The sequence below is a fragment of the Beta vulgaris genome, chromosome 6 (assembly GCF_026745355.1).
Source record: "Beta vulgaris subsp. vulgaris cultivar EL10 chromosome 6, EL10.2, whole genome shotgun sequence".
NCBI classification, from domain to species: Eukaryota; Viridiplantae; Streptophyta; class Magnoliopsida; order Caryophyllales; family Amaranthaceae; genus Beta; species Beta vulgaris.
In genome coordinates this window covers 31706465-31730180 of record NC_079207.1, presented here as the reverse complement: position 1 = coordinate 31730180, position 23716 = coordinate 31706465, and the positions used below count along the sequence as shown (strand labels likewise).

The following is a 23716-nucleotide window of genomic DNA, read 5'->3' as shown; positions in this document are numbered from 1 at the left end:
GTTTAGTACGAGATCGCTTCACGCCCCGTGTTTCAACGAGAACACCGAAAAAACCTAAGCAAAGGCACTTCCCAAATCCCGTGGACGAGCGAGTCAACTTCGTTGACCACTTACTACGTTCTTTCAGAACCTTAGATTCCCTTCCCGTTGCTGACACCAGGACATCTCCATCAAAGAAAACTACCCCGCCCAGCTACGATCAAATATTTCCGCCCACCTGATGCTGTGGTGAAGGGGCCGGTTTAGCTTCAGTTAAGCTAGTACAATCCAAAATTCTGGTATGAATTTTGTAGTCATCCAACCCATATCACAGCACTGAAATCTGGTTCAACTAGGCTGAAACCCTTCTCTTTCTTGCCTTTGACCCCGCTATAGCCCTGTGTTCTCTCCTAATCAGGTCGGGGCGAGACCAGCAAAGTGAATCATTCAGCGGATCGGAACCACCTGTGTGATGCAGGCCGAGACCTACTCGTTTTTCGGGGCTCACGAACGGTTATAGCACCTGCCTCGATTCTCACCTGGGTCCCCGGCTTTGGTTGCTTGGCCGGGGTAGAGCAGCAAGCCAAAGATCGTACTCTCCGGAGCCGTATGGAGCCACCGTCGTGAGCAGTATAGCATGTGAAGGTGTCTCAAGCTCCACCCACCAGCTTATTCATCTCTTCGGGCTTATGGATGTTTATGCTATGTCCACATCTTGAAGTCCATTCGTCATAAATTTTAGCTTAAGGCAGAGCTTGAGCCTGACAATAAGCTTGACTTCAAAGACTTTACTACTCTAGTCTACCTTAAAGCTAGCTCGGGCATTCGTTCGAATCCTTCACTGGACTTATTCCGCGGGCTGGGTCGTAGTTTCTTCCTATAGGCAAGATTTGCATTTACCGTATATCTTAGATGAGGAGTTGTCGCCTCTTCTATTTAAGTTAAGAAGGAAAATCGACTAACAAGACCCTTCTATTCCCAAAAGCTGACGGCAGCGGGACTCCTGCAGGTAATGAGATAAGAGAGGAAGACGGGGCTCAAGCCCTACAGTACAGGTCGGTCAACCACTACCGACAGTCTTTGTTCCTCAAGCGTTGCTAGGTGGTGTAATGCTTCTAGCTCATGTGCACTTAGCCTTCACATCTACCATCCTTTAAAGCTTGGTCCTGAAGTTATTCTTCAGGGAATACCGGTTCCTCCGGGACCCCTACGAGTGAGCAGAAAAGGGGGGAGGAAAGAGGCCCACCCGATAGGGAAATCCGCCGGAGAGAACTGCACTTCGTGCGGTGCGCCATAGACCAAGCTTTAAAGGATGGTAGATGTGAAGGCTAAGTGCACAAGGCGTGAAAAGACTCAAGACGGAGGAGTTGTGACCCCAACGCAATTTCTCCTTTTGGAGTTGACGTAACAAACTACGCGAGCCTCCCAGCGAAGCCAACGGCGATACGGACTCGACCCGCCCCTACCCACCACGGGGCACCATAGCATGTCGGGAATAAGGGAGGACATACTGGACGTAACCACTCCCAGGGAATACTCTAACCCTGGGAACCGGGGCCTGGCCATCCTTCTCAACAAATTTAGCTTCTGAGCTCACGAACCCCTTAGAAATGGTAAAAAAACAATTCAGGCTTTTGAATCGCTCAATTCTGATGTTCGAGCTAGGATATAGGCCCAAATTACAATTTTGGTTCCAGATGAGTGGGAAACTGATGCGAAAAATCGGACATCAACGAATTCAGCTTATGAGCTCACGAACCCCTTAGTATGGGAAAAAACAATTCAGGCTTTTGAATCGCTTAATTCTTATGTCCGAGCTAGGATGTAGGCCCAAATTACAATTTATGTTCCAGATGAGTAGGAAACAGACGCGAAAAATCGGATTTCAACGAATTTAGCTTCTGAGCTCACGAACCCCTTAGAAATGGTAAAAGAACAATTCAGGCTTTTTATTCGCTCAATTCTGATTTTCGGGCTAGGATTTAGGCCCAAATTATGATTTTGGTTCTAGATGAGCATGAAACAGACGCGAAAAATCGAATTTGAACGAATTCAACTTTTGAGGTCACGAACCCCTTAGAAATAGTAAAAACACAATTCAGGCTTTTGAATGGCTCAATTATGATGTCCGAGCTAGGATTTAGCCCAAAATTACGATTTTGGGCCAAGAAGAGCAGGAAACAGAAGCAAAAAATCGGACTTTCACGAATTCAGCTTCTCAGCTCTCGAACCCCTTAGAAAATGGTAAAAAAACAATTCGAGCTTTTGAATCGCTCAATTCTGATGTTCGAGCTAGGATTTACGTCCAAATTACGATTTTGGTTCCACATGAGCATGAAACAGACGCGAAAAATCGGACTTCAACTAATTCAGCTTATGAGCTCACGAACCCTTGGATATGGTAAAAAAACAATTCAGGCTTTTTAATTGCTTAATTTTGATGTCCGAGCTAGGATTTAGGCCCAAATTACAATTTTGGTTCCAAATGAGTAGGAAAGAGACGCGAAAAATCGGACTTCAACGAATTCAACTTTTGAGATCACGAACCGCTTAGAAATGATAAAAAAAAAATTCAGGCTTTTTAATCGCTCAATTCTGATGTCCGAACTAGGATTTAGGCTAAAATTACGATTTTAGTTCCACATGAGTAGGAAATAGACGCGAAAAATCGGACTTCAACAAATTTAGCTTCTGAGCTCATGAACCCCTTAGAAATAGGAAAAAAATAATTTAGGCTTATGAATCGCTCAATTCTGATGTTCGAGCTAGGATTTAGCCCAAAATTACGATTTTGGTTCCACATGAGCAGGAAACAAACGCGAAAAATTGGACTTCAACAAATTTAGCTTCCGAGCTAACCAACCCCTAAGATATGGTAATAAAACAATTCAGGCTTTTGAATCGCTCAATTCTGATGTCCGAGCTAGGATTTAGGCCCATATTACGATTTTGGTTCCACATGACCAGGAAACAGACTTGAAAAATCGGACTTCAACAGATTTAGCTTCTGAGCTCAGAAACCACTTAGAAACAGTAAAAAAACAATTCAGGCTTCTGAATCGCTCAATTTTGATGTCCGATCTACGATTTAGGCCTAAATTACGATTTGGTTCCACATGAGTAGGAAACAGACGCGAAAAATCAGACTTCAACAAATTTAGCTTATGAGCTCACGAACCCCTTAGAAATGGTAAAAAACAATTCAGGCTTTTGAATCGTTCAATTCTGATGTCCGAGCTAGGATGTAGGCCCAAATTACAATTTTGGTTCCAGATGAGTGGAAACAGATGAGAAAAATCGGACATCAACGAATTCAGCTTCTGAGCTCACGTACCCCTTAGAATGGTAAAAAACATTTCAGGCTTTTGAATCGCTCAATTCTGATGTCCGAGCTAGGATGTAGGCCCAAATTACAATTCATGTTCCAGATAAGTAGGAAACAGACGCGAAAAATCGAATTTCAACGAATTTAGCTTATGAGCTCACGTACCCCTTAGAATGGTAAAAGAACAATTCAGGCCTTTGAATCGCTCAATTCTGATGTTCGAGCTAGGTTTTTGGCCCAAATTACGATTTTGGTTCCACATGAGTAGGAAACAGACGCGAAAAATCGGACTTCAACAAATTTAGCTTCTGAGCTTACGAACCCCTTAGAAATGGTAAAAAAAACATTAAGGCTTTTGAATCGCTCAATTATGATGTCCGAGCTAGGATGTAGGCCCAAATTACAATTTTGGTTCCAAATGAGTGGGAAACAGATGCGAAAAATCGGACATCAACGAATTCAGCTTGTGAGCTCACGAACCCTTTAGAATGGTAAAAAACAATTCAGGCTTTTGAATCGCTCAATTCTTATGTCCGAGCTAGGATGTAGGCCCAAATTACAATTTATGTTCCAGATGAATATGAAACAGACGCGAAAAATCGGATTTCAACGAATTTAGCTTCTGAGCTCACGAACCCCTTAGAAATGGTAAAAGAACAATTCAGGCTTTTGAATCGCTCAATTCTGATGTTCGAGATAGGATGTAGGCCCAAATAACGATTTCGGTTCGACACGAGTAGGAAACAGACGCGAAAAATCGGATTTCAACGAATTCAACTTTTGAGGTCACGAACCGCTTAGAAATAGTAGAAACACAATTCAGGCTTTTGAATGGCTCAATTATGATGTCCGAGCTAGGATTGACCCCGAAATTACGATTTTGGGCCGAGAAGAGCAGGAAACAGAAGCAAAAAATCGGACTTTCACGAATTCAGCTTCTCAGCTCACGAACCCCTTAGAAATGGTAAAAAAACAATTCAGGCTTTCGAATCGCTCAATTCTGATGTCCGAGTTAGGATTTACTCCCAAATTACGATTTTGGATCCACATGAGTAGGAAACAGACGCGAAAAATCGGACTTCAACTAATTCAGCTTATGAGCTCACGAACCCTTAGAAATGGTAAAAAAACAATTCAGGCTTTTGAATCGCTCAATTATGATGTCCAAGCTAGGATTTAGGCCCAAATTACGATTTTGGTTCCAAATGAGTAGGAAACAGACGCGAAAAATCGGACTTCAAGAAATTTAGCTTCCAAGCTCACGAACCCCTTAGAAATGGTATAAAAAACAATTCAGGCTTTTTAATTGCTTTATTTTGATGTCCGAGCTAGGATGTAGGCCCAAATTACAATTTTGGTTCAAGATGAGTAGGAAAGAGACGCGAAAAATCGGACTTCAACGAATTCAGCTTTTGAGCTTACGAACCCCTTAGAAATGGTAAAAAAAGCAATTCAGGCTTTTAAATCGCTCAATTCTGATGTCTGAGCTTGGATTTAGGCCCAAATTATGATTTGGTTCCACATGAGTAGGAAACAGACGCGAAAAATCGAACTTCAACAAATTTAGCTTGTTAGCTCACCAACCCCTTAGAAATAGTAAAAAAAACAATTCAGGCTTTTGAGTCGCTCAATTATGATGTCCGAGCTAGGATTTAGGCCCAAATTACGATTTTAAGCCAAGATGAACAGGAAACAGACGCAAAAAATTGGACTTTAACGAATTAAGCTTCTGAGCTCATGAACCCCTAAGAAATGGTAAAAAAAAAAACAATTCAGGCTTTTGAATTGCTCAATTCTGATGTCTTAGCTAGGATTCAAAGCCAAATTACGATTTTTGTTCTAGATTGAGTAGGAAACAGACGCGAAAAATCGGACATCATTAAATTTAGCTTCTGAGCTCACAAACCCCTTTGAAGAGGTAAAAAAATCAATTCAGGCTTTTGAATCGCTCAATTCTGATTTTCGGGGTAGGATTTAGGCCCAAATTACGAATTTGGTTCTAGATGAGCATGAAACAGACGCGAAAAATCGGATTTCAACGAATTAAACTTTTGAGCTCACAAACCCCTTAGAAATGGTAAAAAAAACAATTCATGCTTTTGAATCGCTCAATTCTGATGTCCGAGATAGGATTTAGGCTCTAATTACGATTTTGGTTCCAGATGAGAAATAAACAGACGCGAAAAATTGGACTTCGACAAATTTAGCTTCTGAGCTCATGAACCCCTCAGAAATAGTAAAAAAATAATTTAGGCTTTTGAATCGCTCAATTCTGATGTTCGAGCTAGGATTTAGGCCCAAATGACGATTTTGGTTCCACATGATCAGGAAAAGAACGCGAAAAATCGAACTTCAACAAATTTAGCTTCCGAGCTCACGAACCCTTAGAAATGGTGAAAAAACAATTCAGGCTTTTGAATCGCTCAATTCTGATGTCCGAGCTACGATTTAGGCCCAAATTACGATTTGGGTTCCAGATGAGTAAGAAACATACGCGAAAAATCGGACTCTACGAATTTAGCTTCTAAGCTCACGAACCCCTTAGAAAATTGGTAAGAAAAATTTAGGCTTTTGAATCGCTCAATTCTGATGTTCGAGCTAGAATTTAGGCCCAAATTACGATTTTGGTTCTACATGAGCAGGAAACAGACGCGAAAAATCGGACTTCAACGAATTTAGCTTCTGAGCTCACGAACCCCTTAGAAATGGTAAAAAAACAATTCAGGCTTTTGAATCGCTCAAATCTGATGTCCGAGCTAGGATGTAGGCCCAAATTACAATTTTGGTTCCAGATGAGTGGGAAACAAATGCGAAAAATCGGACATCATCGAATTCAGCTTATGAACTCACGTACCCCTTAGAATGGTAAAAAACAATTCAGGCTTTTGAATCGCTAAATTCTGATGTCCGAGCTAGGATGTAGGCCCAAATTACAATTTATGTTCCAGATGAGTAGGAAACAAACGCGAAAAATCGGATTTCAACGAATTTAGCTTATGAGCTCAGGAACCCCTTAGAAATGGTAAAAGAACAATTCAGGCTTTTGAATCGCTCAATTCTGATGTTCGAGCTAGGATTTAGGCCCAAATTACGATTTCGGTTCCACATGAGTAGGAAACAGATGCGAAAAATCGGATTTCAACGAATTCAACTTTTGAGGTCACGAACCCCTTAGAAATAGTAAAAACACAATTCAGGCTTTTGAATGGCTCAATTATGATGTCCGAGCTAGGATTTACCCCCAAATTACGATTTTGGGCCAAGAAGAGCAGGAAACAGAAGCAAAAAATCGGACTTTCACGAATTCAGCTTCTCAGCTCACGAACCCCTTAGAAATGGTAAAGAAAACAATTCAGGCTTTTGAATCGCTCAATTCTGATGTCCGAGCTAGGATTTACTCCCAAATTACGATTTTGGTTCCACATGAGTAGGAAACAGACGCGAAAAATCGGACTTCAACTAATTCAGCTTATGAGCTCACGAACCCCTTAGAAATGGTAAAAAAAACAATTCAGGCTTTTGAATAGCTCAATTATGATGTCCAAGCTAGGATTTAGGCCCAAATTACGATTTTGGTTCCAAATGAGCATGAAACAGACGCGAAAAATCGGACTTCAACGAATTTAGCTTCCAAGCTCACGAACCCCTTAGAAATGGTAAAAAAAATCAAAATTCAGGCCTTTTAATTGCTTAATTTTGATGTCCGAGCTAGGATGTAGGCCAAAATTACAATTTCGGTTCCAGATGAGTAGGGAAGAGACGCGAAAAATCGGACTTCAACGAATTCAACTTTTGAGCTTACGAACCCCTTAGAAATGGTAAAAAAAACAATTCAAGCTTTTGAATCGCTCAATTCTGATGTCTGAGCTTGGATTTAGGCCCAAATTATGATTTTGGTTCCACATGAGTAGGAAACAGACGCGAAAAATCGAACTTCAACAAATTTAGCTTGTGAGCTCACCAACCCGTTAGAAATAGTAAAAAACCAATTCAGGATTTTGAATCGCTCAATTCTGATGTTCGAGCTAGGATTTAGGCCCAAATTACGATTTTGGTTCCACATGATCAGGAAACAGACGCGAAAAATCCGACTTCAACAAATTTATCTTCCGAGCTCACGAACCCCTTAGAAATGGTAAAAAAACAATTCAGGCTTTTGAATCGCTCAATTCTGATGTCCGAGCTAGGATTTAGGCCCAAATTACGATTTTGGTTCCAGATGAGTAAGAAACATACGCAAAAAATCGGACTTCTACGAATTTGCTTCTGAGCTCACGAACCCCTTAGAAATGGTAAAAGAACAATTCAGGCTTTTGAATCGCTCAATTCTGATTTCGGGCTAGGATTTAGGCCCAATTTACGATTTTGGTTCCACATGAGTAGGAAACAGACGCGAAAAATCGGACTTCAAGAAATTTAGCTTCTGAGCTCACGAACCCCTTACAAATGGTAAAAAAAACAATTAAGGCTTTTGAATCGCTCAATTCTGATGTCCGAGCTAGGATGTAGGCCCAAATTACAATTTTGGTTCCAGATGAGTGGGAAACAGAAGCGAAAAATCGGACATCAACGAATTCAGCTTGTGAGCTCACGTACCCCTTAGAATGGTAAAAAACAATTCAGGTTTTTGAATCGCTCAATTCTGATGTCCGAGCTAGGATGTAGGCCCAAATTACAATTTATGTTCCAGATGAGTAGGAAACAGACGCGAAAAATCCGATTTCAAGGAATTTAGCTTCTGAGCTCACGAACCCCTTAGAAATGGTAAAAGAACAATTCAGGCTTTTGAATCGCTCAATTCTGATGTTCGAGCTAGGATTTAGGCCCAAATTACGATTTCGGTTCCACAGGAGTAGGAAACAGACGCGAAAAATCGGATTTCAAAGAATTCAACTTTTGAGGTCACGAACCCCTTAGAAATAGTAAAAACACAATTCATGCTTTTGAATGGCTCAATTATGATGTCCGAGCTAGGATTTACCCCCAAATTACGATTTTGGCCAAGAAGAGCAGGAAACAGAAGCAAAAAATTGAACTTTCACGAATTCAGCTTCTCAGCTCACGAACCCCTTAGAAATGGTAAAAAAACAATTCAGGGTTTTGAATCGCTCAATTCTGATGTCCGAGCTAGGATTTACTCCCAAATTACGATTTTGGTTGCACATGAGTAGGAAACAGACGCGAAAAATCGGACTTCAACTAATTCAACTTATGAGCTCACGAACCCCTTAGAAATAATAAAAAAACAATTCAAGCTTTTGAATCGCTCAATTATGATGTCCAAGCTAGGATTTAGGCCCAAATTACGATTTTGGTTCCAAATGAGTAGGAAACAGACGCGAAAAATCGGACTTCAACAAATTTAGCTTCCAAGGTCACGAACCCCTTAGAAAGGGTAAAAAAAAAACAATTCAGGCTTTTTAATTGCTTAATTTTGATGTCCGAGCTACGATGTAGGCCCAAATTACAATTTTGGTTCCAGATGAGTAGGAAAGAGACGCGAAAAATCAGACTTCAACGAATTCAGCTTTTGAGCTTACGAACCCCTTAGAAATGGTAAAAAAAACAATTCAGGCTTTGAATCGCCTCAATTCTGATGTCTGAGCTTGGATTTAGGCCCAAATTATGATTTTGGTTCCACATGAGTAGGAAACAGACGCGAAAAATCGAACTTCAACAAATTTAGCTTGTGAGCTCACGAACCCCTTTGAAATAGTAAAAAAACAATTCAGGCTTTTGAGTCGCTCAATTATGATGTCCGAGCTAGGATTTAGGCCCAAATTACGATTTTGGGCCAAGATGAACAGGAAACAGACGCAAAATATTGGACTTTAACGAATTCAGCTTCTGAGCTCATGAACCCCTTAGAAATGGTAAAAAAAACAATTCAGGCTTTTGAATCGCTCAATTCTGATGTCCGAGCTAGGATTTAAACCCAAATTACGATTTTTGTTCTAGATGAGCATGAAACAGACGCGAAAAATCGGACATCATTAAATTTAGCTTCTGAGCTCACGAACCCCTTAGAAGAGGTAAAAAAAACAATTCAGGCTTTTAAATCGCTCAATTCTGATGTTCGAGGTAGGATTTAGGCCCAAATTACGATTTTGGTTCCACAGGAGTAGGAAACAGACGCGAAATATCGGATTTAAACGAATTCAACTTTTGAGCTCACGAACCCCATAGAAGCTCAGGTGGGCGGTAGAGCTCTCCGAATTTGAGGTAAAAAAAAAACAAATCAGGCTTTTGAATCGCTCAATTCTGATGTCCGAGCTAGGATTTAGGCTCTAATTACGATTTTGGTTCCAGATGAGAAGGAAACTGACGCGAAAAATCGGACTTCAACAAATTTAGCTTCTGAGCTCACGAACCCCTCAGAAATAGTAAAAAAATAATTTAGGCTTTTGAATCGCTCAATTCTGATGTTCGAGCTAGGATTTAGGCCCAAATTAAGATTTTGGTTCCACATGAGCATGAAACAGACGCGAAAAATCGGACTTCTACAAATTTAGCTTCCGAGCTCACGAACCCCTTAGAAATGGTGAAAAAACAATTCAGGCTTTTGAATCGCTCAATTCTGATGTCCGAGCTACGATTAAGGCCCAAATTACGATTTTGGTTCAAGATGAGTAAGAAACATACGCGAAAAATCGGACTTCTACGAATTTAGCTTCTGAGCTCACGAACCCCTTAGAAATGGTAAAAGAACAATTTAGGCTTTTGAATCGCTTAATTCTGATGTTCGAGCTAGGATTTAGGCCCAAATTACGATTTTGGTTCCACATGAGTAGGAAACAGACGCGAAAAATCGGACTTCAACAAATTTAGCTTCTGAGCTCACGAACCCCTTAGAAATGGTAAAAAAACAATTAAGGCTTTTGAATCGCTCAATTCTGATGTCCGAGCTAGGATGTAGGCCCAAATTACAATTTTGGTTCCAGATGAGTGGGAAACAGATGCGAAAAATCGGACATCACCGAATTCAACTTGTGAGCTCACGTACCCCTTAGAATGGTAAAAAACAATTCAGGCTTTTGAATCGCTAAATTCTGATGTCCGAGCTAGGATGTAGGCCCAAATTACAATTTATGTTCCATATGAGTAGGAAACAGACGCGAAAAATCGGATTTCAACGAATTTAGCTTATGAGCTCAGGAACCCCGTAGAAATTGTAAAAGAACAATTCAGGCTTTTGAATCGCTCAATTCTGATGTTCGAGCTAGGATTTAGGCCCCAATTATAATTTCGGTTCCACATGAGTAGGAAACAGACGCGAAAAATCGGATTTCAACGAATTCAACTTTTGAGGTCACGAACCCCTTAGAAATAGTGAAAACACAATTCAGGCTTTTGAATGGCTCAATTATGATGTCGAGCTAGGATTTACCCCCAAATTACGATTTTGGGCCAAGAAGAGCAGGAAACAGAAGCAAAAAATCGGACTTTCACGAATTCAGCTTCTCAGCTCACGAACCCCTTAGAAATGGTAAAAAAACAATTCAGGCTTTTGAATCGCTCAATTCTGATGTCCGAGCTAGGATTTACTCCCAAATTACGATTTTGGTTCCACATGAGTAGGAAACAGTCGCGAAAAATCGGACTTCAACTAATTCAGCTTATGAGCTCACGAACCCCTTAGAAATGGTAAAAAAAACAATTCAGGCTTTTGAATCGCTCAATTATGATGTCCAAGCTAGGATTTAGGCCCAAATTACGATTTTGGTTCCAAATGAGTAGGAAACAGACGCGAAAAATCGGACTTCAACAAATTTAGCTTCCAAGCTCACGAACCCCTTAGAAATGGTAAAAAAAATCAAAATTCAGGCCTTTTAATTGCTTAATTTTGATGTCCGAGCTAGGATGTAGGCCCAAATAACAATTTCGGTTCCAGATGAGTAGGGAAGAGACGCGAAAAATCGGAATTCAACGAATTCAGCTTTTGAGCTTACGAACCCCTTAGAAATGGTAAAAAAAACAATTCAGGCTTTTGAATCGCTCAATTCTGATGTCTGAGCTTGGATTTAGGCCAAATTATGATTTTGGTTCCACATGAGTAGGAAACAGACGCGAAAAATCGAACTTCAACAAATTGAGCTTGTGAGCTCACCAACCCGTTAGAAATAGTAAAAAAACAATTCAGGCTTTTGAATCGCTCAATTCTGATGTTCGAGCTAGGATTTAGGCCCAAATTACGATTTTGGTTCCACATGATCAGGAAACAGACGCGAAAAATCGGACTTCAACAAATTTAGCTTCCGAGCTCACGAACCCCTTAGAAATGGTAAAAAAACAATTCAGGCTTTTGAATCGCTCAATTCTGATGTCCGAGCTAGGATTTAGGCCCAAGTTACGATTTTGGTTCCAGATGAGTAAGAAACATACGCGAAAAATCGGACTTCTACGAATTTAGCTTCTGTGCTCACGAACCCCTTAGAAATGGTAAAAGAACAATTCAGGCTTTTGAATCGCTCAATTCTGATGTTCGAGCTAGGATTTAGGCCCAAATTACGATTTTGATTCCACATGAGTAGGAAAAAGACGCGAAAAATCGGACTTCAACAAATTTAGCTTCTGAGCTCACGAACCCCTTAGAAATGGTAAAAAAACAATTAAGGCTTTTGAATAGCTCAATTCTGATGTCCGAGCTAGGATGTAGGCCCAAATTACAATTTTGGTTCCAGATGAGTTGGAAACAGAAGCGAAAATCGGACATCAACGAATTCAGCTTGTGAGTCACGTACCCCTTAGAATGGTACAAAACAATTCAGGTTTTTGAATCGCTCAATTCTGATGTCCGAGCTAGGATGTAGGCCCAAATTACAATTTATGTTCCAGATGAGTAAGAAACAGACGCGAAAAATCGGATTTCAACGAATTTTGCTTCTGAGCTCACGAACCCCTTAGAAATGGTAAAGAACAATTCAGGCTTTTGAATCGCTCAATTCTGATGTTCGAGCTAGGATTAGGCCCAAATTACGATTTCGGTTCCACATGAGTAGGAAACAGACGCGAAAAATCGGATTTCAAAGAATTCAACTTTTGAGGTCACGAACCCCTTAGAAATAGTAAAAACACAATTCAGGCTTTTGAATGGCTCAATTATGATGTCCGAGCTAGGATTTACCCCCAAATTACGATTTTGGGCCAAGAAGAGCAGGAAACAGACGCAAAAAATTGGACTTTAACGAATTCAACTTCTAAGCTCACGAACCCCTTAGAAATGGTAAAAAAACAATTCAGGCTTTTGAATCGATCAATTCTGATGTCCGAGCTAGGATTTACTCCCAAATTACGATTTTGGTTCCACATGAGTAGGAAACAGACGCGAAAAATCGGACTTCAACTAGTTCAACTTATGAGCTCACGAACCCCTTAGAAATGGTAAAAAAAACAATTCAGGCTTTAGAATCGCTCAATTATGATGTCCAAGCTAGGATTTAGGCCCAAATTACGATTTTGGTTCCAAATGAGTAGGAAACAGACGCGAAAAATCGGACTTCAACAAATTTAGCTTCCAAGCTCACGAACCCCTTAGAAATGGTAAAAAAAAACAATTCAGGCTTTTTAATTCTTAATTTTGATATCCGAGCTAGGATGTAGGCCCAAATTACAATTTTGGTTCCAGATGAGTAGGAAAGAGACGCGAAAAATCGGACTTCAACGAATTCAGCTTTTGAGCTTACGAACCCCTTAGAAATGGTAAAAAAAAACAATTCAGGCTTTTGAATCGCTCAATTCTGATGTCTGAGCTTGGATTTAGGCCCAAATTATGATTTTGGTTCCACATGAGTAGGAAACAGACGCGAAAAATCGAACTTCAACAAATTTAGCTTGTAAGCTCACGAACACCTTAGAAATAGTAAAAAAACAATTCAGGCTTTTGAGTCGCTCAATTATGATGTCCGAGCTAGGATTTAGGCCCAAATTACAATTTTGGGCCAAGATGAACAGGAAACAGACACAAAATATTGGACTTTAACGAATTCTGCTTCTGAGCTCATGAACCCCTTAGAAATGGTAAAAAAAAACAATTCAGGCTTTTGAATCGCTCAATTCTGATGTCCGAGCTAGGATTTAAAGCCAAATTACGATTTTTGTTCTAGATGAGTAGGAAACAGACGCGAAAAATCGGACATCATTAAATTTAGCTTCTGAGCTCACGAACCCCTTAGAAGAGATAAAAAAAAACAATTCAGGCTTTTGAATCGCTCAATTCTGATGTTTGAGCTTGGACTTAGGCCCAAATTCCGATTTCGGTTCCACATGAGTAGGAAACAGACGCAAAAAATCGGACTTCAACGAATTCAGCTTTTGAGCTCACGAACCCCTTAGAAATGGTAAAAAAACAATTCAGGCTTTTGAATCGCTCAATTCTGATGTTCGAGCTAGGATTTAGGCCCAAATTACGATTTTGGTTCCACATGAGTAGGAAACAGACGCGAAAAATCGGATTTCAACGAATCAACTTTTGAGCTCACGAACCCCTTAGAAATGGTAAAAAAAACAATTCAGGCTTTTGAATCGCTCAATTCTGATGTCCGAGCTAGGATTTAGGCTCTAATTACGATTTTGGTTCCAGATGAGAAGGAAACAGACGTGAAAAATCGAACTTCAACAAATTTAGCTTCTGAGCTCACGAACCCCTTAGAAATAGTAAAAAAGTAATTTAGGCTTTTGAATCGCTCAATTATGATGTTCGAGCTAGGATTTAGGCCCAAATTACGATTTCGGTTCCACATGATCAGGAAACAGACGCGAAAAATCGGACTTCAACAAATTTAGCTTCCGAGCTCACGAACCCCTTAGAAATGGTAAAAAAACAATTCAGGCTTTTGAATCGCTCAATTCTGATGTCCGAGCTAGGATTTAGGCCCAAATTACGATTTTGGTTCCAGATGAGCAGGAAACATACGCGAAAAATCGGACTTTGACGAATTTAGCTTCTGAGCTCACGAACCCCTTAGAAATGGTAAAAAAACAATTCAGGCTTTTGAATCGCTCAATTCTGATGTCCGAGCTAGGATTTAGACCCAAAGTACAATTTTGGTTCTAGATGAGTAGGAAACAGACGGGAAAAATCGGACATCAACAAATTTAGCTGGTGAGCTCACGAACCCCTTAGAAGTGGTAAAAAAACAATTCAGGCTTTTGAATCGCTCATTTCTGATGTCCGAGCTAGGATTTAGGCCCAAATTACGATTTTGGTTCCACATGACTAGGAAACAGACGCGAAAAATCGGACTTCAACAGATTTAGCTTCTGAGCTCACAAACCCCTTAGAAATAGTAAAGATACAATTCATGCTTTTGAATCGCTCAATTCCGATGTTCGAGCTAGGTAGGGCTGGCAATGGGTCGGGTTGGGTCAAGATCAGGTTGGATTGGCGGGTTGGCGGGTTGAGAACCCCTTGACCCAACCTGACCTGTTAACTTAAACGGGTTGAAATTTACAACCCAACCCAACCTTATGATAAACGGGTCAACCGTAAACACCCAAAAATCTCCACGTAATTCATTTTCCTTCATCTCTTTAATAAGTTCCAAATTCCAGATCTGAAAAAAATAAAATAAAAATCCGAACACCAAGAAATCTCCAGAATTTTAGTAACTGATCGGACCTTACTTTTCTTCTTTATTCTTCTTTCTCTTTCTTCTTCTTTCTCTTTCTTCTTCCTCTATTCGTTACTCTGTTGCGTGTCTAAGGAACTGGAACCTAGAGTTCCTGCTTTGCTTCACCTAGTTTTGGTTTACGAATTTTGTTGCTTTACAAAAAAAATAAAAAAATATCAGAGTACCTCTTTTGTCCTTAATTGGAAGGAGCTTGTTCAATATGTTACGGGAATTCAACTTTTGAAAAGAATATTTGTAACAAACCTGTGACATATGTCACGTTTTCAAATCAAAAGTTTTTTCTAAAAGTTTATATTTTTTTTCTTTTCTTCTCAATGTTAATATTTAAGTATTGATGTTAGAAACCTCCGTTAAAGTTTTAAACCTTGATTAATTATTTTTCAGAATATTATATTAAGTGACTAACTTTAGGTGATATTATTTGTTGTAGACGAAAATTTTGTAGAAGGCGACTTTTAGTTGATATTGCTATACTTGGGAAGCGTTCGAGGTAATTCACAATGTCCATCAACAACTAGAATCCCATTAGGAATTGTATGTGCTATGTGTAATACATGTGGTTATGTGATTCCATGTTTATGTTAGATGCATATTATGTGACAGGAATAGTATAATACTTTTTTTGACTAAAATTATTATCATTATTATTACTATTGTACTATTATCCCTGCGTATAATATATATGTATCTACTGGTATTATTGTTATGAATTTGGATTTTTAATGTACCTAATTATACCATCGTACTAAAATTATACTAATATTGATAATGTACTTAATGGGTATAACTAGTGTGTTAGTGATGTAACGAACGGTATTATAAGTTGATATTGTGACTCTATGAGGCTCAAATGATGGATATATTGGTTACTATGAATTATGGATGTTGATTATTATAATTTTATTAAGTGGCTAAGTTTGAAAATATTATTTGAACTAAAGACGTTCATGTTAATGTTAATGTGATATTTGATGTGCCATAACTATTAAAATATATTAATCACGTAAAGTGGAAATAGTATTGAGGGAATTATCCTGTGGACTTGGATCCTCCATAGGTGATGAACAGTATTTGAATTTATTCTGTTACAACTCTTTATTGTCTTCCTCCTAATACTATTGGTGCGTATTGCGGATACCCATTAGATTAGTGAGGGGTGTGCACACTAGGAACGTTCTGCAAAACGATATTGGCCATTACTCTTAATCTATCTGGGTGACGACCCATGTTGAAGTAGGTGGTTACTGGGATTAGTCCCGGCCTACTGACGTTCAATTCCCTTCTAATAATTAAATTTGTTGTGGTATGACTCATATAAACTTGAAATAATTAAAATGGTTAATCATATGTCATACTTGTCTGTATTATTATATACTTGACTGTATTACGTTATATTTGTTTGTATTATGCTATAAAAATTATTTTTAAAATATAACTATTATTATTATTTTATGGGATGGAGTTATAATTACTTAGCTTTCGCTAATTTTTGTGTTTTTGTTTTCCTTTGTTCTCTTCCTATTTATATTGTGCAGGTTGGAAAGGGGCTACGTTGCAGGAATGAGTGAACCTATTGTTTTTAAGTTCACCTACTTTAATAAATATTACAGTACTGTCATTTGAGATTGTTTAGTTTTGGTTTGGTTTAAATTAGACAACTTAGTTTGGTTTATTTTGATACTTTGGTTTGTGAGTTAAATTTTTTTATTCTTAATAATTAGCCTTGCATTTATTTTTAGAGAAGGTATTGTGTCAGACTCGTCTGACACAATACAACTGGTCGGACCACTTCAGTTAGAAGCACTTGTGCTTCAGTTAGACGCACTTGGATTTCAGTTGGTCTTTATTTTTTTTCAAGTAGTCTTCATTTTTTTCAGGTAGTCTTCATTTTTTTCAGGTAGTCTTCATTTTTTTTCAGTTAGTCTTCTTCTTTTTTTCAGTTGGTTTCAAATTTTTTTAAACACCAACTGAAACATATAAAACACCAACTGAAAGAACAACAAGAACTAACTGAAACACCAACAAAGCACCAACTGAATGAAAGGAAAAATAAGAGCAGCTGAAACATATTAAGCACCACATGAAACATATCAAACACCAACTGAAATAACAACAAGAACTAATTGAAACACTAACAAAGCACCAAATGAAACAAAACAAAACCCAACTGAAAGAATACAGAAGACCAAATGAAAGAATAAAACAACCAACTGAAAGAATAAAGTAATCAACTGAAAGGATAAACTAACCAACTGAAAGAATAAAACAACCATCTGAAAGAATGAAGTACTGTTGCATAGCCTGTGAACTATAGAGTATAAAACAAGTCTTATAAAAATTCGCAGTGGCAAAACATGAAAGAAGGCTCTTGCTTAAGTAGTCTTCATCATCTTGAGAAATATCAGAGTGGTCTGCTTCAAAAGTATAGGACGAGTCACCGGCTCGCCGAAGGAAGAATGATTAGCATCTCACATAGTGAGGGGAGCTATCTGAGTCAATAACATAACTCTTAGCAGAACACTGATCGTCCTGCTTAGTCCCAAAGACTGATACTATGTGATCCTCACAATCAGAAGCAGAATCAACAATTGGCTCTTGTTCAACTATTTTGGGTTCAACATATGTGTTCGATGGTTCAGATATGGTTTTCGTCACCTAACAAAATTAATATACTTTTCTTTTTCTCACAATCAGACTTGAAGGTGGAAGAAGATGAGTGAGCAAGATAATTGAATTATTTAAATACGAAACGGTAGAAGAACGAGCGTGAAGGACGCATTGGGTTGGGCTCGTCTGACCATAACTTATGGTCAGACGGTATGACCCAATACTTTCACTTATTTTTAACAATAGATGCGGCGATAACACCCTAAAGGTTTGGTCAGATATTTTAATGAAAAATGAATGTTTTATAAAGTTTTGGAACCAAAGTTTTGGGTACAAAGTGACATCCTACTTTAAGCAATTATACTTAGTGACCCTAATTCACTTAAAACCTGACTAACCATCCATTTAGAGGTGAATTACTAACCTGGTGTAATAGCTCTGTTCTTAAAAACGTTTATTTAAAAGCTAAATATAATTATTAAGTTAATTACATTTTGAAGATTCTTATTTCATTTAAGTTTGAAACATTTGTAGTGTTTGTAATATTTTACTTATTTAATTGTTTGAACTTATTCTTATCATTTTATTTTAGATTATCGATATCCATAATTAGTTGAGTAGGGAGTAGTTGCCAAAAAAGAAAACCCGATATCCCCCTTGTTGGTTGGGAAGTAAAACCCAAAACCCTCTTTTTTATTTCCTGGTCGGTTAGATAAACCCAAATATCCCCCATCCTGTCCGTTGTTTAGAAAACCCCAAAACCCTTTTCACCCAAAAACCCCAGACCCCGTGAAACGCTCTCGCCCCCCCTTCCTCGGCCCGTTGTTGCCTCGGGTCAGGCCGCCTCCTTCGTCGTCCTGAAGCTCGCCGGAGCTATACCGGTAGCTCACGTTTCTCTCTCCTCGTTTGTCTGGTTGTTGGTCTTATTCTTCGTCCTCTGGTTCGTGGTTCGTTCTGGCTGTTGCATCGAGAACCGGTGAACGTCGCACCGCCTTCGGCCACCGCTCGCTGCTGCTCTCGTCTCGCCGGATTACGTTGCCCCTATCTTTCTCTCTTCGTTTGTTGTTTACGCGAGTGTTGTTGTGCAGCACTGCTCTTCGTGCGCCAATGCCATCGTGGTTGTGGTTGTTGGTGGTTCTGCTGCTGGTTGTTGTGTTCAGCCGCTGCTGCCGCTGTTATTGTGGTTGACGGTGCTCTCCGCTGTGCACTGAAGCTTCGAAACCATCCCTCAACCCCTCTGTCCCTTGTTCTTCGCTGCTCCTAGTAGAGCCAAGGTATCTTATTCAAACTCCTTTATTAGTAATTGAAGCACGATTTGTAAATTAGAAATTAGGTTAGTCTAAGTATTTGGACCTAAGAACTGATTGAAGTCATTGATTATTGATTGAGCTAAAATTGGCTTTAGTTATGTTAAGTTATTGAATTCTTGTAGTATGTTGTTATTGTTGTTATTGTTGTTATTGCGCTGTTGTAGTAGTTATTATTGTGGTGGTAGCTATTGGGAGTAGTCGTTATTGGTTGTTGTTTTGTTGTTGTGGTTGACGTTGTATTGGGGAGTTTGGAATTGGCTATTGATTGTGCTAATTGGATTGAGTCTTAGTTTTGATATTAGATTTATACTCTGGTGAATTATTTCTTAGTTGAGTAAGTTTGAATTCACTTTCTTTTTACTATTATTACTGTAGTTGGAGTGGTTATGTTTGATGTTAAGTTTAGGAGGGTAGACACAAGCAAGTTGAAGTTAGAGCTTGATTTTTGTTAATGGTCTCAGGGAGGACTCTATTGCTCTTGGAGGATATATAAAAGCAACTAGATATAGAGCATGGTTCATAATGATATCCGAGAATTGTTTTCTGCATTTGTGAAACCTGCTGTTGCTTGAAAGAAAAAGTTGATAAACTAGAATTTAACAGAGTTTGGAGGAGCATATATCCAATGAATCATGATATTGAACACGGCCTTCTTGCAACTTGTTGAATTTTAGCATTTGCTTAATTAAGACAGTGTTTGGAGGAGAAACATGATTTTTAATCAATGGAGGAGGGTTTTTTTTGTTTTGTGATAATTAATTGATGTATTTAATTTTCTAAGATCAAATAACAATGCGGAAGCTAAGTAATTATTCGAACCAAGTAGCCAAGATAGAACTTAGATTATTCAATATGATGCATGAGATGATGTGGATACTTGTTCTTGGATACTCTTGAGTCATGATGTCAAATAGAAGTGTGTAGAGTTCTAGTTATGTTAGAACTCATATCTTTATTGCTTTCCTAGTTCTACTTGTATTAGGAATCATGGTTTTGCCTACGTTCTTAAAACGATGGATTTTACATGATTCAAAGAGTCTAGAGAGTATAGGACTTAGGGACTTGTCCTAAGCCTATTAGGGTTATAGTTTATTATGTTTTCCTAGTAGCATTAGGTTATGTCTTTCCTACTAGGATTAGCATAATTAAACTAGTATAAATAGGGTCTATGTAGTTCGAATTTAGATGGTGAATAATAATGATTTCGTGAATTTGAGTGTTTACCCAAATCCTCTTGAATGTTGGTGGCTCTGCCTTTATGCATTCAAAACTCTTAGTTTTGTTCCTTGTGGTGGCTTTGCCTTTACCATTGAATAAACTAAGTACTATCCAGTTTTGTTTTGTTTAGTTGGTGGCTTAGCCTTTATGCTAATCAAACAATTCGAACCTTTTATGTTATTCTTGGTGATTAAATTCTTTATAGAATTGACATAAAAGCCTATCCAACCCTTAGTTTGATATTCGTGGTGATTAAATTCTTTATCGGAAATCAACTAAGTACTATCCTTTAATTTATGTTAGCTTCCGCACCCTAATTTAGTCTTTTAGTAGATTAAATACATCATTACCTTAGGGGCATGTTAGTAATTCAGCTTTAATTGGGTACTTAGCCATGTTTTGAGTGGATTAGGGTCACCAAGTATATTTGCTTAAAGTAGGATGTCACTTTGTATAGCTTTTTTTTGGCCTGCCACCAAATAGAAAAATTGAAAGTAGGAGGCTACCATGTAGAATTTCCCTATAATTTATACGCATTACCATTAATTATTATCACCTAGCAAAGAGGCCATGACTGAAGGAGTTTGGTGGTTATTGCTCTTGTCTTACGTAGCCGGATTGAAAATTTTTGTGAATCTTTCCTGCATATTAACCTTGGTCATCAGAAGAAATGATGTTTTTGTGCTATCATTTTCAGCATTTGGGACTTTCACAGCATTGTACTTACTAGTCACTAATGTTTGTGTTCTGAAGTTGTAGATGCCTAACAATAGGTGTTGGGAAGGTAGTAAAGCAGATGCTAATAAAGATATTATTCAAATATCCTCCATGTTATTATATGTTTTATGATATACTGATGTAATAAAGCCTGCAATGAATCTAACCCGATGTCCTGTCCTTATTACATAGTCAAGGAAGAAGGAGCTGTGAGGACTCTTGGCCTCTTGGGGTTTAGTGGGTCCTTTAAAGGAATTAGCTATTGAGGGATAATTATGTCTTTTGGTGGAAGTCTGTTAGGAACGCAAGTGAAGAAATTCATGTAATAAATAGCAAGTTAGTTGGGGGAGGGGCATTCAGAAATTAGTAAGAAGAATCTACATTGGGAATGGATTTTGTCAGTTCTGCCAACTGAACTTTAGGAGATGACCAGAAAACTTGATTTTTGAAGATACATAATATTTGGCTACTGAACTCTTCCACAAAAATTTTGGGGTCTAAACTAGAAGAGTTTGCTCATAATCTCAAATTATCCCTTAGAGTGGGTTTGCAAAGTATATATAACTCTTAATTTTGGGCATCTGGTTTCTTATTATTTTGAGTACTTGTGTTTGAAAGCTTTTGTTATCTTAATTGGTTGCCTCAAATTTTCTATTTTTTGCAGTACATGGAAAACGCACGGTGAACATTCCTCTGGCGACAGCTCAAAAGCCATTGCACATTCTATTGGAAGAGAAGTTCATCTCATTACTGCAAACATGTAAGAAAATAAAAAACGTGTACCAAATACAAGCTCAAGTCATTATTCACGGGCTTCAGCATAGCTACTATGTAGTCCCAAGACTCATTGCCCAGTCTGCAGAATTGAGGCATGTTAGATATGCTCGCTGCTTGTTTGATCAAATGCTTGATCCAGATGTTGTAATATACAATGTGATGTTCAAGGGATATAGCCAAAATGGAGAGCACAAAGAAGTTATTTCTTTGTTCGGGAAAATGATGGAATTCCATATAAAGCCAAGCTGTTGTACATTTCCTATGATTTTGAAATCTTGTGGGAAGTTGGTGGCACTGTGTGAAGGTGAGCAAGCTCATTCTCTTGCGATTAAGAATGGTTTTAAAACAAACACGTTTGTGGGTAATACATTAATTGATATGTACTCACGTGCTGGTAAAGTTGAATTAGCGTATAAGGTGTTTGGTGAGATACCTTTTCGAAATATTGTTACTTGGACTTTAATGATTAATGGGTTTATTCTCTATGGCAACTTGAAATCAGCAAGGGAACTTTTTGACTTGACTTCAGAGAGAGATGTTGTCTTATGGAACACTATGATCTCGGGATACATTGAGATTGGAGATATGGAAACTGCACACAAGCTCTTTGACAATATGCCACACAAGGATACAATGTCTTGGAATACAATATTGAACGGGTATGCAAATAATGGGAAGATCAAGGCTTGCGAAGAATTGTTTGAAGTAATGCCAAAGAGAAATATTTTTTCTTGGAATATACTCATTTGTGCATATGCAAAACTTGGTCGTTTCTTTGAAGTTTTGACCACTTTCCAGAGGATGCTGTCTGAGGCTGAGGTGCTTCCAGATAATGCTACCTTGGTTACTGTGTCGTTAGCATGTGCAAGGCTGGGAGCACTTGATTTAGGAATGTGGTTGCATATATACGCCCAGCGTATTGGATACGAAGGAAATATACAGGTTGAAAATGCTCTGATGGACATGTATGCAAAATGTGGACACATTGAAAATGCTATGTATGTGTTTAAGGGCTTAGTCAAGAGAGATTTGGTATCTTGGAACACCATTATTGGTGGCTTAGCGATGCATGGTCATGCCTCTGAAGCCTTAGTGCTGTTTGATCAGATGAAAAACGGCAGGGTACAACCTGACGGAGTCAGTTTTCTGGGTGTTCTTTGTGCCTGCACTCATATTGGTCTAGTTGAGGAGGGGCTGACTTATTTTCAGAGCATGGCTGATTATTCCGTCAACCCTCAAATTGAACACTATGGTTGTCTGATTGATTTATATGCTCGATCAGGTCATCTCACCGAAGCTCTTAATATCGTCAAAATGATGCCCATGGAGGCAGATACGGTCATATGGGCCTGTTTACTCGGGGCATCTCGGATTTACAAAAATGCGGCGATAGCTGAGATCGCTCTTGAACAACTAATGAAGCTTGAACCAGGTAATCCAGCATACTACCTTATATTGTCAAACATGCATGGAGAGGCTGGGGAATGGAAAACTGTGCCTAAGCTAAAACTTGCCATGAGGGATACTAGATTTAGGAAGATGCCTGGCTGTAGCATGATAGAGATTCATGACAAAGTGGTTGAATTCTATTCAATGGATCAAAGGCATTGTGAGACAGAGGAAATATATGTATGCTTGAGAAGTTTATCCAAGCTAATGCATTCTTTAGAGTTTCGACCTGAGGATATGGAGCTTGAGTAGGAAGGCTTAATGTAACAGGGTCTGCCACAACTTTAACAGATTTTCTTGTTTATTGTGCTTTTTATTCTTCGTCTACTTGTTTTCGTGCTATGTACTTGCTCAAATGTTCTTTCCTTTTACATTTTCTTTTTTGATAATGCTAGAAAATTTTGGCCGAATTAGTTAATGTATACTAGAAAGAAAATTACACTTTACCCTGGTATCCTATATTCAAGACCGCACATTATTGACTCTGGATCGAGGTAATAGTTTAGTTGTGTATCTCTTTTATTTGTCATCGAGCGTTCACTTTTTAAAATTTTTGTTGGGCGGTGTTCACTGTTAACAAAAGATGAAAGTGGTGAAATGGAATAGAGTAAATGTAAGAATAAAGTTGTAGTCGGTTCCATGTTTAACTTTTTGTGATGAAGTTGAGACAAGATAAACTCGAAGAAAGAACTTGAAAACCTATT

General features: G+C 38.6%; 1 protein-coding gene across 2 annotated transcripts; it reads left to right on the top strand.

Moving 5' to 3' along the window:
• The first annotated feature begins 18250 nt into the window (after positions 1-18250).
• On the top strand, positions 18251-23494 carry LOC104896553 (pentatricopeptide repeat-containing protein At3g29230). 2 transcript variants are annotated; one of them, XM_048646508.2, is made up of 3 exons: positions 18251-18815; positions 21451-21867; positions 22066-23494. In XM_048646508.2, exons 2-3 carry the CDS (start codon positions 21690-21692, stop codon positions 23262-23264), a joined length of 1377 nt encoding a protein of 458 aa, XP_048502465.1. In that variant the 5' UTR covers positions 18251-18815; positions 21451-21689; the 3' UTR covers positions 23265-23494. The 2 variants fall into 2 exon arrangements, with proteins under 2 accessions (XP_048502465.1, XP_057251582.1); XM_057395599.1 differs by having other exon boundaries at positions 18252-18815; positions 21451-23494.
• The last annotated feature ends 222 nt before the right edge of the window (positions 23495-23716 follow it).

What these genes read in the sequence shown, in the direction of transcription:
- LOC104896553 (XM_057395599.1), top strand. Translation starts at nt 21,690, where the DNA reads ATGCTTGATCCAGATGTTGTAATATACAATGTGATGTTCAAGGGATAT.